The 16,828-nt window shown below is 46.0% G+C and overlaps 1 protein-coding gene across 1 annotated transcript; it reads right to left on the reverse strand.

Moving 5' to 3' along the window:
• Positions 1 to 6,828: 6,828 nt before the first annotated feature.
• LOC125549135 (uncharacterized) lies at positions 6,829 to 9,284 on the reverse strand. The gene is made up of 3 exons (XM_048712618.2): positions 8,833 to 9,284; positions 8,567 to 8,750; positions 6,829 to 7,113 (listed from the first exon to the last, which is right to left on the reverse strand). Exons 1-3 carry the CDS (start codon positions 9,158 to 9,160, stop codon positions 7,098 to 7,100), a joined length of 528 nt encoding a protein of 175 aa, XP_048568575.2. The 5' UTR covers positions 9,161 to 9,284; the 3' UTR covers positions 6,829 to 7,097.
• Between the last annotated feature and the right edge of the window lie 7,544 nt (positions 9,285 to 16,828).

Raw genomic sequence — 16,828 nt, forward strand, 5'->3', positions numbered from 1 at the left:
TGGGCCTTGGATGAGCTATTCATTAAGCATGATTTCCGTCGAGTAATCATTCTGGAAGGTCTGATCTCCTTGATGGTTCTTGTTCTTAGATGTTTCCGCATACCATCTCATTTCCATGGTTGATTGGTTAACATATGACATGGAGATCGCCCCAGATTTCTTTGACTACTTCGAGGCTGCAGCGAAATTACTTGATACTGACAAGTATGTTACAACTGTACTTTGATTATACATGTCAAGACAATGAATAAATATCAAGTGTGTTTAATTACGTTACTGTAATTGTTGTTGTGGTATTGAAGGACGATAATGGTTGTTTCTTCTTGGAATGACAATGGACAAAAGCAGTTCGTTTATGACCCAAGTTAGTTCTCTGTTCTCATAGGCCTCTGTTCACCTTTATTTCCGCATTAGGAGGGAGAGTTGCTCAATTTTTCTAGATAATGCTTTGCAGAGGCTCTTTACCATTCAAAGCATCGAGGTCGGGGTCTGTTTTTAAAATGCTCAAGATCTTCATTGAATAACTGTCCCGAACTTCTATATCTTTTCTATTTGAACTTCTTTAATTATAATTATGTTTGTTATTTTAGGATTTAAATGGGCCTATTGACAAATGCGGTAGCGCGAGGCCGAGCAAGGGGGAGGGGGGTCGGTGCAACGCGTACGGGCTTGGGATTGAGTACTTGCTGCTGGGAACTTCTGAGCTTCTTCATGGGTCTCTCGTCTTCCTGTCAAAAAAGAAAAAAAATGTTTATTAGCACACAAGTTACATCTGCCTATACCTTTCTAACTGAACTTAGCATTATTCACAGCCTGAACTTCTCATATATAAAGCTATTTGTAGCCTGGACTGATGCTCATAAACTACCTGAACTTTGCATGGCTGTAAGCAGGCAGATTTTCTACTATTTGCAGCCTGGACTGATGCTCACAGACTACATGAACTTCACATGTTACAGCAGGCAGATTTAAAAAAAGCTTTTGTAGCCTGGACTGATGCTCAGAGATGTACCTGAACTTCTCATGGATGTGAAGTTCAGGCAGATTTACTACTATTTTTGGCAGGCTGAACTTCTCATGGACTGATGCTCATAGATGTACCTGAACTTCTCATGGATGTGAAGTTCAGGCAGATTTACTACTATTTTTGGCAGCCTGAACTTCTCATGGACTGATGCTCACAGATGTACCTGAACTTCTCATGGATGTGAAGTTCACGCAGATTTACTACTATTTTTGGCAGCTTGAACTTCTCATGGACTGATGCTCACAGATGTACCTGAACTTCTCATGGATGTGAAGTTCAGGCAGATTTACTACTATTTTTGGCAGCCTGAACTTCTCATGGACTGATGCTACACACCACCTGAACTTCTCATGGCAGTAAGAAAATAACAAGCAGAGGGAAGAAGTTCAACCATACCCTGGCTAGAAGTTCGGCCAACCTTTTTCCAGCAGCTGATAGGCCACCTTGTGAGCAATTTGTCGGAGAGCTAGGAGAGGAACCGCATGGCAATCCATGACTTGCATAGGGCGCGAAGTTCATCTGCACGAAGCAAGAAGATCAGGCAAGGGACGATTGAAGAAGAAGGCGACAAGTGGGAGGAAGTTCATGTACCGCTGCTGGATTTGAAGGCGCCTCCGATGCCGCCTTCACCGCGGAGTTGCCCCGTTGGCCATGCCGTTCTCCATAGCTTGCGTCGGGGCCGTCATCTTCTCTGCCAATGCGTCGGGCGGTGAATATGGAAGGAGGATGCGGCTTCGAGAAGTCCATGGCGGCTTCGCCGCGTCTAGGCGACGCGGGCTCCCACGCGCCAGCGTCCGCCGTCGCTTGCTTGCCCGCGCCGGTGGTCGGCCAGGATCTGGGGAAGGAGGGGAGGGGCCGGATTCGGCCGGCCAGGAGCTGGAGACGGGGGGGAGGCGGCGGATCCGGCCGGCCAGGAGCTGGAGACGGGGGGGAGGCGGCGGATCCGACGAAGATCGGCGGCGACCACGGGGGAGGTCGGGGGATCGAGGGGAGGAGGGGGCTGGGGCGGCTCGGGATCGGGATCAGGTGGATCCTGTCGGGGAGCCTCGGGATCCAGTGGATCCTGTCGGACCGGCAGCAGTTCAGAAGTTCGGGAGGGCCCTGTCGGGCCCTATATAGGGGCTGTTGTGATCCAAATAACTATTCTAATCCCAGGATTAGAATAGTGTTGTCCTCTATATATATATATATCGTCGAATGTCTCACAACCACCATTATACACATACACATGTATATATGTACAATTTCGCCTACATGTTGCCTTGGTGCCTTCAGAACACGATGACAATTGGGAGTGGTTCATGGGGACGGTAGTGTGTAATAGTATTCTCCTTTCGGATCTATGACCTGGTCGAGCAGAAATTCCGCCATTTCCTCTTGAAGTGCTCGTATGCACCCCGTTGCTAGGAGCTTGTCCCGCACCTCTTTGAACTGTTAAGAAGGAGATCAATATGCATGTGTATTAGTTGTGTGACTAGATATCGATAATCATGTAAAAATTGTGAATAGTGTTCCGGAAAATATACCCATTCCTATCTTTGAGATTTGCTCCTTTCGGACGCCATCATGCGAATGTTCGCGAAAACATAGTATGCACACACATCAGTCCCCGGCGCCTGCTTCAGGGCCTTTACAAGAATAGAATTTAATCAGATAATAATTAATCAAGCATGATAATTAATTAATGGTATTGAAACAAGGATTAAAGAGATGGTAGCTAGTTAGTACTACTTAATTACTGACCCTGGGTCGATACCACAATAGCTTTTTTCACCATTTGCGTAGAGTCACCTTGATGAACTTTGCCCAAGCCCTACCCGCCGGCAAAGAAAATTAATAAAGGGGTTATTAAATATAGTTGATATCAGGAAATGACGAACTAAATAGGCCGAGATATAGCTAATAGTGATTGAAATTACCTGTCGAGTATCCCATTCACGATGGTGAAGTCACTTTTTTCTTAAGTAGTTAGTCCAGTACTTCAACTTTTCCTTCTTCAACTTTAGTGTCTAACAAGACCCAGTGGTAACTACATGCGCACACGTTTGCATGTCTTAATTAAGCGGGCATGTGCATAACACTAATCAACTACCCTAAACCCTATACACTTAATTATTAACATCTAGCTAGCTAGTAAGCAAAAACAAAATTTGTACTACAAGATAGTGTGAATCACCTGAAGTTGTAAGGAAGTAGTATATCTTCATTGATATTGAGGCGCTTCAAGAACTCTAGCATTTTATTCTCTACATCTTGTTTACAATAATCATATGTCCATGTCTATTCATTAATGGTCTTTGGGTCAATGAACCCAATGCCATAGCATCCAGCTTTTTTCATTTCATACATCTTCATCCTGCATAATACCATAAAAATAATATAGTGTGGATAATTATAGGTAATGATCGATCAATGAGCACTAAATCTAGCTTGAGACTTAAATTACAGAAAGAAATCACTTACAGATAATAGCAACTGACGAGAGATTTGTCGAGTGCGTCATGATTGAATAACTGAAATAGTTCTGAATACTCAACGCACAGAGCTAGCTTATGGAAGTAATGCTCTTCCTTGACCTTCATCATGAGGGACTCTCGATTGGAACTCTTGGTAATTTTCATGTACCAATCATGTAATTCATACATTCTCGTTGGGAGGTTCTTGACCTCCTCAGGCTCGACCAAAGGTTGGCCGCAGACATATTTCCGTTTTATTTCCTCCTCTCTAAGCGCAGACATGGGCTCGATCTTGAGGAGTTGTCCAACAATGATATTGAGCATTTGAGCCTGCATTATATGCTCCTCGGTTATTACCAGATTGCCCAACTAGGGAACGGTTTGCCCACATCTATATAGGGCGGCGGTACTCTCATGTGTTGTTGGCACAACAAGCGGGGGGATCGATTGCGCCGCCTGTTCTCCCAGCTGGGGAACGGTTTTCCTGCATTTTTTGCCAGCTGCTTGGCTCGAGCTCGAGCTCGACTCCTTCTGTAGTCGTGATCGACGCGCCTTCCTGATTTGGCGCTCATAGTCTGAGTCAACAGGCTTGGGAGCTGGTGGTCTAGCCATATGAATGAAGTGGTCAATCTTTTCCTCAGGCACTTTCTCCCTTGGCAGCGGTGCCGCTTTTGGTCCAAAATGGTATTCCACTTGGGCCTGCACTATGGCTGCGTTTTGCTCCTCGGTCATGTCGTAAGGCATCTGAGGAAGATGACCGAGGCTTGGACAATATTTATATCGCTTGCCTCTGCCTGTACCTCCTATAATACCTCTACTCGTAGCGCTACGCACCATAGCTGGGACGGCTCTCTTCTGCGATTGCTGAGGCGGCGGAGACGGCTGATGTGATGCCCTTGATCAAGGACTCATGGGAAGATATCACAACACAACTCTAGACATAAATTAAAATAATACAAGCTTTATATTACAAGCCAGGGCCTCGAGGACTCGAATACATAAGCTCGAATACGCAAGAGTCAACGGAAGCATCAATATCTGAGCACAAACATAAGTTAGACAAGGATGCCTTAAGAAGGCTAGCACAAAAGCATCTACGACTGAAAAAGCAAGGCCTCCTATCTGGGAGCCTCCTAACTACTTCTAGTCGTCGGCAGCCTCCACGTAGTAGTAAGCACCCTCGTGGTAGTAGTAGTCATCGATGGTGTCGTCTGGCTCCTGGGATCCGACATCTGGTTGCATCAACCGGAAATAAGAAGAAAGGGGGAAAAGGGGGAGCAAAGCAACCGTGAGTACTCATCCAAAGTACTCGCAAGCAAGGATCTACACTACATATGCAACATTGTCAAAGGAAGGCTGTATATGTGGACTGGGTTGCAGAAATGCCAGAATAAGAGGGGGGAGGGAAGCTAGTCCTATCGAAGACTAGCATCTTCTGGAAACCACCATCTTGTAGCAACAGGAGGGAGTAGAGTAGTATAAAGTAAAGTAGTAGTAGTGTTATCAACCTCGGCCAAAGATCCTTTCTGGACTCCCTGCGAGAAAGCAATCCCAGAGCCATACTATCCATTTCTCATATCCATGTCTCATCTCAAGTATCTAGTTCTAGTTGTATCGATCGGGATACAACTCCAAGTGTCCGTTACCGTAGGACAGGCTATCGATAGATGTTTTCTTCCCTGCAGGGGTGCACCAACTTACCCACCACGCTCGATTAACTCCGGCCGGACACACTTTCCTGGGTCATGCCCGGCCTCGGCCAAACAATACGCCGCAACCCGACCTAGGATTAATAGAGAGGTCAGCACGTCGAACTAAACCTATGCGCCCAAGGGTCATGGGCCATCGCCCCGGGAACTCCTACACGTTGAGAACGCGGCCGGTGAGTAGACCTAGCTACCTCCTTCAAAAAGGCAGGTGCTTACCAGTCCAACCCGGCACGCGCCGCTCAGTCGCTGACGTCTATTAAGCTTCGGCTGATGTATACGATGCATAACGCCCATACAATGCCCACGTGATGGTTAGTGCTATCAGGCCAGAGGCCCCTCGGATCAAATATACAAACCGTTAGTGTGTTGGTAGTGCAGTCACGAGCAGAGATTCACGAAAGATGTGACCCTGTCGCCCCATGTCGAGTACTTGCAGCAAGGGCTAAGAATGCCCGGACACACCTCGTAAGTATCTCGCAGGCACCTTCTAGGTAAACCCGTCTCCACATCACTCGCGGGTACCCCTCAGGGTCGACCCGCCTTTCCAAGTAACAATCATAAAGTCCAAGTATCCGTGTGTCCAAACATCAAGGGGAAAAACCGAGGAATCACCCCCGGTGAATTCCACTCGATGTAATCATCAAGGTGAACGTAAGAGGAACCACCCCTGAGGTTCACACTTGAGGGGTTGGACGACAGAGTCGTATCGGAAGTGGTTAAGGTGGAATCACCCTCGATGACCATGACCGAATAACTACACTACAGGGTTAACATCAGAAGTGTTGTAGAGGTATCGCCCTCGGCACTCGATAGTAACCCAGTAGTGTCAAGCAACTAAGGGGAAAGTGATGTGCGGTGCCGGGGCCTGGTCTTCGATCCCGTTTATCAGGTCTTCTGATAATCCAGCGGGGCAGTCGGGACAAAGTGGGGGTCTCTGATGGGTCTCTACCCAACCTATACTAAACAGTTTAGGTTAAGCAGGTAGGTAACAACAACAGGTTACAATAAACAGGCTATGCATCAGAATAGGAGCAAACAATAACAGAAGCAAAATCTAATGCAAGCATGAGAGAAAGAAATGGGCGATCACTACAAGAAATATGTCAACTTGTGACCAGCACTATTGGTCACTGAATGGTCACTGTTCTCAATTTGCGACCTTTTGTGACCAAAAATATAAGGTCAAAAGCTGGCGGTCATAAACTGACTATAGCGACCTTTCTTCTGGAATGGTCGTAGACGTTTATGACCAAAATACGTCTACTGTGGAATTTTGGTCACTAGCAACCTCCCCAGGCCATGTAGGCATCCAGCGTGGCAATCTGATGTGGCACAAGATTTAGCCCGGTCCAATTTGATTTTCTACTTGGGCCTAGCCCAACAATTCGGCCTTTTTACTGTATATTTTCTCTAGCTACATGGGTTATTTTTTCTAATAGTTTTGATTTCTACATTGGCCTGACCCAACAATTGGGCCTTTCGTTTTTGGGCCATGGCCTTTTTGGCTCAACAATTACATTTCTATTTTTAGTTACATTTCTTTTTTAAGACAGATCCAATAGTCAGATGGGTTTGAGTGGGTCCCAATGGTCAGAGTCATGTTCTTCAAACTTTGATTTTCCAGTAAATAAAAAAAATATTTAAATCAGAACTGACTGAAAACAGAAGTAATAATTGAACAACCAAATTTGGCACCTTACAATCAAACATACACCATGTTTATAATTGAACATACTTCACATCAGGTTTACAGCCACCAAGAACACAACTAAATATCAAAATATAACTATCTATCAGAGTATAACTTGATCCAATGAGCTAGAACTCAATGCTTCTTCACTTCTTGGAGACCTACTTGACGTCAGGGTGCTTCTCCTAAGTGTTTCTTCCAGCCACATGCATGCCTCAAGATCTGCAAATGCTGCCACGGAATGCCAGCAAAAAGTGTATCAGCCAGCTATAAGAAAAATGCAATGCTTCAAATTAGTTTCAATCAAGAGCCAACTCGGATCATTATGCAACAATGTTATTTTTAATCTGGACAAGCATTCCATATTTCGTATAGTAAACTGAATCATGTATGCTTGCTGGCATATAGGAATTGGACTGCCGCAGATCCTTGGTTGGCATGTTTCACCAGCAAGATGACGCAATGAGAAACTCAAAAAAATTAATTTTGCATGCTATGTACATCAAGTGAAAAGGAACAAGTTATATAGTAGCCTCAAGCAGAGCAAGTGTACAGCAACTTGATAAAAGAATGCTCAGTCATGGCATTCGATTTCACAAGAAAAGAATGTGTATGGTGCAATGTTGAGTACACTTTGTAATTCTATAATAATTTGTAGTGCACTTTGGATAGAAGCCAGAGTACACTTGAAGCTACAAACTATGCAACAAGCCTGAAACTCAAACAACAAGAAGCAGAGTTGAGTTCCTAGCCATCAGACAAGACTGAAACTCCCAGCATTTGCCTCTCAAATTTTTATATAGAGTGAAAATTCCCAGCAGGGTAGATAGACATATGCTACTGTTTAGAATTGCATTATAAATTGTGAGAAGTCTTCGAATACAGAGTCTTATGCAAGTTATTACAATCAGTATGATGTTGTCAAGGTCGTCCAAGTACTTGCCCTTTCAGATGCATATATAGGTATATGTAGGAGAATAACATAGTACTAGCTGCACCTACTAGATGTATTTCAGAACGAGAGGTCAAAAATAGGTAAAAATACTGATGCAAGCTATGCTCTACAATAGAAGCATTCAGAGAGGTGAACGGAACACCATCTTTTCCTTTGAGGAGCAAACAAGGAATGACTGCATTCACAAAGTATAGATGGAAAGACGCAACATATGCCATGGAAATGTTGATCCAGTGACTTCAATTTCAGAGTAGATGGCAGGAAACTCGGCCTGCTTTCTATATGCAGTATGTGCCAAACTAGCATGTCACTAATACACAGACTAGATTGGAAACTGGGTCCTGAATGAGTGAATTTTACATATTCAGTTGCCGCACGCAACCAATCAAGACCCTGCAACTACAAGGTGTCATTTGTTCATCCTACCAAGAACAGATGAAGCATCTTTCCCTTTGATTAGCAAACAAGGCACGACTGCAACTCAAGCCATTGGAATGCAAATCCACTCCACTGGCATCACTTCACATACTACAAATTTCAGAGAAAACAACCCATGTGCAGTAGTACGTGCTACAGCAGCCTACAACCTAGTGAGAGGAGCAGCCTACAGCCTAGTGAGAGGAGCAGCTACAGCCACATCTGATGTATACTCTGCTCTCAGGAATCCATCCGGGGGAAATAAAATTAAAGAACAAGAAGATGGATGGAGTGTGGCGGGTGGAGAATCACCTTGAAGATGGGCGGCTTGAGGGGCTCGGAGCAGATCCTTCAGCAGAGAGCCGTCGATGTCTTGAAGACTGTGGTGGGTCGCCATGGCCTGTACTACCTGCAGCTTCATCCCGTCGCTGTGGTGGATCCTGCAGTAGATCCTGCAGCTTCATCCCGTCGCTGGTTGCCGTTCCTCCTATACTACCTGCAGAGACAGAGACGGGGGTGAGAGGGAGGGGGAGATTGAAGGAGAAGAGGAGGAGGAGGATGAGAGGAGTGGATCTGACGGTGGCCTGAGCTGCTGCCCGAGTGGATCTGGTGCTTGAGGTGGAGGGAGGAAGAGGTGAATCTTGCCGCGCACGCCGGATCTCCCTGGGGCGACCCACAACCATCTGGCACGCCCACACCGCCGCCGTCAGCGCCGGAGCGACCACGCGCGCCCGCCGGGCCACCCATGCCGCCGCGGCCGCGCCGGCGCTGAGCAGCGCCATGGATCCGAGGGGAGAGGGCACGGATTTGCTTTTCTTGGAGGAGGAAGGGGTTCCGGGTGGGCTGGTTGGTTTGGTTGGGTGGGTGAAGGGGAGGGGGAGAGGAGTAGGGCATGGGGGTTGCCATGGACAGCGGCGAGCTCCGCTGGAGGGAGGTGGCGGCAGCGATCTGGAAGGGAGGAGGCAGCGAGGAGAAATGACCAACTCTCGCTCTCTCTCCATCGGGCGAGACAGCGAGGAGAGAAAGGAGGCGGGGGGTTTGGATGGAAAATGACCAGCTAGGGTTTTGGGGTTGGTGTGGAAGGGTTGAGGACGACCGTTGGATCCTCGAGCATCCGATGGCGTATGATGCACGATCCGCATGAGACGTCTAGGAACCAATCAGAATGTAGTATGATGTTATGACCATCTAAATAGGTCATAGTTGCCTAAAAATAATGTGTTAAAATCGTGTCAGCTATTTTATGACCTGAGAAATTCAAAAAGAAAATAGAAAACCTTCTCATTATGTCACCAAAATGTGAGCAAGTTTTCAGAAAAAATAACAAACATGAAAAAAGATAAATATATTTTAAAAGGTGTCGTGAGAAATGAGATTTTTGGCAAAAAAAACCCATTTTCCATTTTTCGAGTGCCTCAAATGAGCTTTTTTGTGAAGGACCTACCAAATAGTTGTTGCCAAATTGTACCAAATCAATTTTATAAAATATTAGTACATATTTAATTCACAATTGTTAAAATGGTTGGGTGTGAAAAGCTTTTATCCACCTCTCGTGAAACAGACAAATTTCTACCGATTCAGCAAGAAGCGAGTTAAATTTGAATTGCAGCTACCTTATAGTTTGCTCTTTATTTTTTCCAAAAATCATTTCTAGGTACATAAGTATATATTTGATCAGAGAAAAATCAAAAGTTTTCCAAGATTCAACCACTAGCTAGGAACGGTCATGCCTGCCGTTTTGACAGTATTTTGAAACGGGCATAAAAAATTCAAAAAAAATCAAAAAATTGGAAAACCTTCGCATTGTGTCATTATATGTGACAAAGTTACCAGGAAAAATAATAAAATTGTAATACGACAATTATTTAAAAAAAATGTTCTCAGAAATGAGCTATCATGTATGAAGATTCATGGCTTTCAACCCAAGTGCTCAATCTTATGGCCACATCCATGGCATAGTTTGTTCAAATGATCTCATATTGTGCAGAAGGGTGCATATTGGAATGACAAACAATGTTGCCTAAGGAAGTTTTCATTTTCTTTGCACGAAAAAATCATTTTCCATTTTTTGAGTGCCTGAAATGAGCTTTTTTGTGAAGGACCTACCAAATAGTTGTTGCAAAATTGTACCAAATCAATTTTATAAAATAGTATTACATATTTAATTCACAATTGACAAAATGGTTGGGTGTGAAAAGCTTTTATCCACCTCTCGTGAAAAAGACAAATTTCTGCCGATTCAGTAGGAAGCGGGTTAAATTTGAACTGCAGTTGCCTTATAGTTTGCTCTTTATTTTTTTAAAAAATCATTTCTAGGTACCTAAGTATCTATATAATCAGAGAAAAATCAAAAGTTTTCCAAGATTCAACCTCTAGCTAGGAACGGTCATTCCTGCCGTTTTGACCGTATTTTGAAACGGGCATAAAAAAATCAAAAAAATCAAAAAATTGGAAAACCTTCGCATTGTGTCATTATATGTGACCAAGTTACCAGGAAAAATAATAAAATTGTAATACGGTAATTATTTTAAAAAAGTGTTCTCAGAAATGAGCTATCATGTATGAAGATTCATGGCTTTCAACCCAAGTGTTGAATCTTATGGCCACGTCCATGACATAGTTTCTTCAAACGATATCATATTGTGCACAAGGGTGCATATTGGAATGACAAACAATGTTGCCTAAGGGAGTTTTCATTTTCTTTGTACGAAAAATCAATTTTCCATTTTTCGAGTGCCCAAAAGGAGGTTTTTTTGTGAAGGACCTCCCAAATAATTGTTGCAAAATTGGACGAAATCAATTTTCTAAAATACTAGGACATATTTAATGCACAATTGACAAAATGGTTGGGTGTAAAAAGTTTTGATCCACCTCTCGTGAAAAAGACAAATTTCCGCCGATTCAGTTGGAAGCGGGTCAAATTTGAACTGCAGCTGCCTCATAGTTTTCTATTTATTTTTTCCAAAAATCATTTCTAGGTACATAAGTACCTATTTAATCAGAGAAACACCAAAAAAATTTCAAGATTCAACCACTAGCTACGTACGGTCATTCCCGCAGTTTTGACGCATTTTGAAATGGGCATAAAAAACTCAAAAAAAATCAAAAAATTGGGAAACCTTCGCATTGTGTCATTATATGTGGCCAAGTTCCCAGGAAAAATAACAAACTTGTAATACGGCAATTATTTTAAAAAAAGTGTTCTCAAAATCGAGCTATCACGTGTGGAGATCAATGGCTTTCAAGCCAAATGATCAATCTTATGGCCACATTCATGGCATAATTTGTTCAAATGATCTCATATTGTGCACAAGGGTGTATATTGGAATGGCAAACAATGTTGCCTAAGGAAGTTTTCATTTTCTTTGGACGAAAAAACCATTTTCCATTTTTCGAGTGCCCAACAAGAGGTTTTTTTGTGAAGGACCTCCCCAATAATTGTTGCAAAATTGGACCAAATCATTTTTATAAAATACTAGGCCATATTTAATGAACAATTGACCAAATGGTTGGGTGTAAAAAGTTTTGATCCACCTCTCGTGAAAAAGACAAATTTCCGCCGATTCAGTTGGAAGTGGGTCAAATTTGAACTGTAGCTGCCTTGTAGTTTGCTCTTTATTTTTTTCAAAAATCATTTCTAGGTACATAAGTATCTATTTAATCAGAGAAACACCAAAAAAATTCCAAGATTCAACCACTAGCTAGGAACAGTCATTCCCGCCGTTTTGACACATTTTGAAACGGGCATAAAAAAATCAAAAAAATTAAAAAATTGGAAAACCTTCGCTTTGTGGCATTATATATGACCAAGTTACCAGGAAAAATAATAAACTTGTAATACGGCAATTCTTTTAAAAATGTGTTCTCAGAAATGAGCTATCATGCGTGAAGATTCATGGCTTTCAAGTCAAATGATCAATCCTATGGCCACATTCATGGCATAGTTTGTTCAAATGATCTCATATTGTGCACAAGGGTGCATCTTGGAATGGCAAACAATATTGCCTAAGGAAGTTTTCATTATTTTTGGATGAAAAAACCATTTTCCATTTTTTGAGTGCCCAAAAGGAGGGTTTTTTGTGAAGGACCTCCCAAATAATTGTTGCAAAATTGGAACAAATCATTTTTCTAAAATACTAGGACATATTTAATGCATAATTGACAAAATGGTTGGGCGTCAAAAGTTTTGATCCACCTCTGGTGAAAAAGACAAATTCCCGCCGATTCAGCAGGAAGCGGGTCAAATTTGAACTGCAGCTGCCTCATAGTTTACTATTTATTTTTTCCAAAAATCATTTATAGTCACATAAGTACCTATTTAATCATAAATACATGGTTTGATGGCGATACGTCGAGGTTTGGGCGGTGGCCAAGGCCCCCAACTCTAGAGCGCGTAAACTCGCATGCCCGCTGATGAAGCTATGAACCTAGGGTAGGGTCATGGACCTGCCCTAACTGCCCTACCCAAGGACATCTCTAGAAGAAATCACCTTTCAATCGACTTGAAGGTGTCCCACTCGACAGACTCGAAGACACTCGACCAAGAAGCAATCACTCGACCAAGACCCAACCACTCAACGGCCAGGAGGCCTAAGGCGCCCCGCACGCTAACGGTCGGTCATTAAGTAGCTTTTATGGTCATCATAGCACTTTATTACTAGCGTTACCAGAAACGCCCTGCCTTAATGTACATTGAACCCTTCGTAACGTGGGCTGGCCGGGGTCCTGGCGCACTCTATATAAGCCACCCCCCTCCTCCGAGACAAGGGTTCGCACCTCTGTAACTCATACACACATAATCCAGTCGACTGCCTCCGGGCTCTGAGACGTAGGGCTTTTACTTCCTCCGAGAAGGGCCTGAACTCGTAAACCTTGCGTCTTTACAACCTCTCCATAGCTAAGACCTCGCCTCTCCATACTTACCCCCTACATTACTGTCAGACCTAGAACCACGACAGTTGGCGACCACCGTGGGGCGGTGTTTTAGCGTTTTGTTGGAGGAGTTGCGATCTTTTACGACCCGAATCATCATGGTTTTCGACGGAGTTTTGGTGGAGGGCCGCGAGATCCGTCTCGGCACGCTCACGTTCATCGCTGATGACTCCGCTTGGCTTCAGGAGGCTCCGCTCGACGTGGACGCACTCCCTGTCCGCGGGGCAACGCACTTTAGCGCGTGCGTCCGCGGTGTTCTCCTGCCGCAACCGTCGACCCCCTACCGGTCGGCTCCCGTGTTGTCCTCCCTCCCCGTTTCCCGCCGGCGCAAGCGCTCCGGTTGGTCGAGACTTCAGCGGTGGGTGAGACACGCGGTGGCCCATCAGTCGGCCACCCCTCAAGTCACGGCGATCGAGCCCGACGAATCCCTCTACGGCCTGTTCAACTAGCTCCGAAGAGACTGCATCCGAGTGCGACAGTAGCGATCCGGTGGCGGAGGTTCTGATGGTCGACGGACCGCCTAGTCCCCCCGGTTTTACCTGCACTGACGGAGGCGCAGGAGGAGGCGACCTGTCGCGTCCCCATGAGGAGTATCTTCCCGAGCCTCTCACGTCGCTGCAGAGAGAAGAACTTCGCCGCCGGAACATGGATGTGCTGCACACTCCTATCGTTGGAGAAACCCCCAAGGCTCGCGCCTTGGAGGACGCGCGCCTGGCAAACTTGGCTGACCGCACTCGACTGGAGAACCTCCAGCGAGCACTCGACGAGCGTGCGCGACAACGGGTTCCCGAATCCAGTCGACGTCAGCTCTTCCCGCCCCCGCAGGTATATCGGACTCCGATTCAGAATTTAGCAGCTGCGGCCCGTACAGCGGAGTCGATTCAGCCTTCCCAGTCGGAGGCTGGCAGAGGCTTGCTGCATATCAGAGCATTACTCCGGGCAGCAGGAGATCAGAATTCCGCTGTTTCTCAGTCGCGGAACAGAATCCACAGCAGATCTGTTGCCGCGGACACAGTCCAGTCGGCTCACAGCCCGAGATCGCCCCCGAGGCGTGAGGGACGCGGAGACCGACGCGACCAGTATGGAAACCATGAGCAGTATGATCACCGAGTCGATCGTGACGGTCGACGTCGAGTGCCCACGCCTCCCCCGAGGAGCGGGTCATATGTGCCTCGCCAGCAGGATGACAGGCGCCCCCATAGTGGTGGGCGAAGGTTTCCAGTCGACCACAGAGGGCCAGGCTTTGACGCGAGATCCATCCTCGTCCAGGGTCTGTTCGATAGGAACAGAGCTCACCGAGAAGGCCATGACAGAGATGCGCCTGCCAGCAGCAGAGTACATGTTTCGGGACCAGAGTGCTTTAGTAGAGCCATCAGGGCTGCTGTGATCCCTCCCAATTTCAGGTTGGCGACTGGAGTCAGTAAGTTCACTGGCGAGTCCAAGCCTGATACCTGGCTTGAGGACTACCGAGTGGCCGTCCAGATTGGCGGCGGCAATGATGAAGTGGCCATGAAGCACCTGCCTCTCATGTTGGAGGGCTCGGCCAGAGCGTAGCTAAACCAGTTAGCGCCAAGCAGCATTTACACTTGGGAAGATCTCTCTCGAGTGTTCATCACCACATTTGAGGGCACATGCAAGCGACCAGCAGGACTGACGGAACTGCGGTCTTGTGTGCAGAAGCCGAATGAAACTTTGAGGGATTACATCCAGAGATGGATCACGTTACATCACTAGGTGGAAAATGTGCCTGACCACCAAGCAGTTTGTGCCTTCAAGGAAGGCGTCAAGTACAGAGAGCTAAATTTGAAATTCGGTCGAACCGGAGACATGTCCCTGAATCGGATGATGGAGATTGCCACCAAGTATGCTAATGGTGAAGACGAGGATCGACTCAGAAGTGGCAAGCTCAAGTCAGTCGCCCAAGAAACTGGAGGCAATTCCAATCGGAAGCAGAAGCGGAAGGCCGAGCCAGCGGCTCCTAGGGAAGCTTTAGCTTTGGCCCAAGGAAAGTCTAAAGGGAAACCTAAAGGTCCTTGGAACCCCAAAAAGGTTAAAGACCAGGAGGGAAATGATGTGTTGGACTTACCGTGTCTCATCCACACGAATAAAGATGAAGAGGGTAATTTTATTTACCCGAATAATACCACTCGGCAGTGTCGACTTTTGATCCAGTAGTTCCAGGGCAAGCAGCCCAAGGGTAAGGAAAAGGAGTCAGACAAGGTCGAGGACAAAGAAGACAGTGATGATGGATACCCTCAAGTCAATTCCACCCTGATGATTTTTGCTAATGTTGAGAGCAAAAGTCGACTGAAAGTTATTAACCGAGAGGTGAATATGGTCGCTCCGGCGACACCTAGTTACCTGAAATGGTCTCAGACTGCCATAACATTCGACTAGTCCGACCACCCAACGCACATCGCCACCCCTGGGAGGCAAGCTTTGGTGGTCGACCCAGTTGTTGAAGGCACTCGACTGACCAAAGTCCTGATGGATGGTGGTAGTGGTTTGAACATATTATACGCTGAGACGTTGAAGGGGATGAGCATTCCGATGTCCAGACTCAGTGCCAGCAACATGAGTTTCCATGGAGTCATTCCTGGGAAGAAGGCTGAATCACTCGGCCAGATTGCTCTTGATGTGGTTTTCGGTGATTCCAAGAATTACCGTAAAGAAAAGTTGACATTTGAAGTTGTAGACTTCCAGAGTGCCTATCACGCTATTTTGGGAAGGCCGGCTTATGCACGCTTCATGGCCCGACCATGTTACGTGTATCTCAAATTGAAGATGCCTGGCCCCAAAGGTGTTATCACCATTACGGGCAATCGGAAGAAAGCGGAAGAATGTTTTTAGAAGGGTTCGAAGATCGCCGACGCACAGATGGCAGTGGTGGAGTTGCAGGAATACCAGAAGACTGCAGACCCGAGTGATCTGTTGCGAGCCAAGAAGCCCGCTACAGAGTCAGCTTTCCAGTCGACTTGTGACACGAAGACAGCTCACATCCACCCGACCGACCCCAGCGCCGCCTCGACTCATATCTCGACAACACTCGACTCCAAATAGGAAGAAGCGCTCGTCCAGTTCCTCCATGAGAACTGGGACATCTTCGCATGGAAGCCTTCTGACATGCCTGGTGTTCCCAGGGAGCTGGCTGAGCATCGCCTGAGAGTCGACTCAAAAGTAAAACCTGTCAAGGAACATCTTCGATGGTCCGCCGTCCAAAAGAGAAAAGCTATTGGCGAAGAGGTGGCTCGGCTCTTAGCAGCGGAGTTCATCCGAGAGATCTACCACTCCGAGTGGCTCGCCAACGTTGTCATGGTCCCCAAGAAGGACAAGTCACTTCGCACGTGCATTGACTTTAAACATATCAATCGGGCCTGCCCGAAAGATCATTTTCCTCTCCCCCGCATCGACCAGATAGTCGACTCGACTGCGGGATGTGAGCGACTGTCTTTCTTAGACGCCTATTCCGGGTACCATCAGATTCGTCTGTATGGACCTGACGAGATCAAGACAGCTTTCATCACTCCATTCGGGTGCTTCTGTTATGTTACCATGCCGTTCGGCCTCAAGAATGCTGGAGCCACATTCATGAGGATGATTCAGAAGTGTTTACTCACTCAAATCAGTCGGAACGTGGAAGCA

The sequence above is a fragment of the Triticum urartu genome, chromosome 3A (genome assembly GCF_056163025.1).
Source record: "Triticum urartu cultivar PI428250 chromosome 3A, HENAU_Tu73, whole genome shotgun sequence".
Lineage (NCBI taxonomy): Eukaryota > Viridiplantae > Streptophyta > Magnoliopsida > Poales > Poaceae > Triticum > Triticum urartu.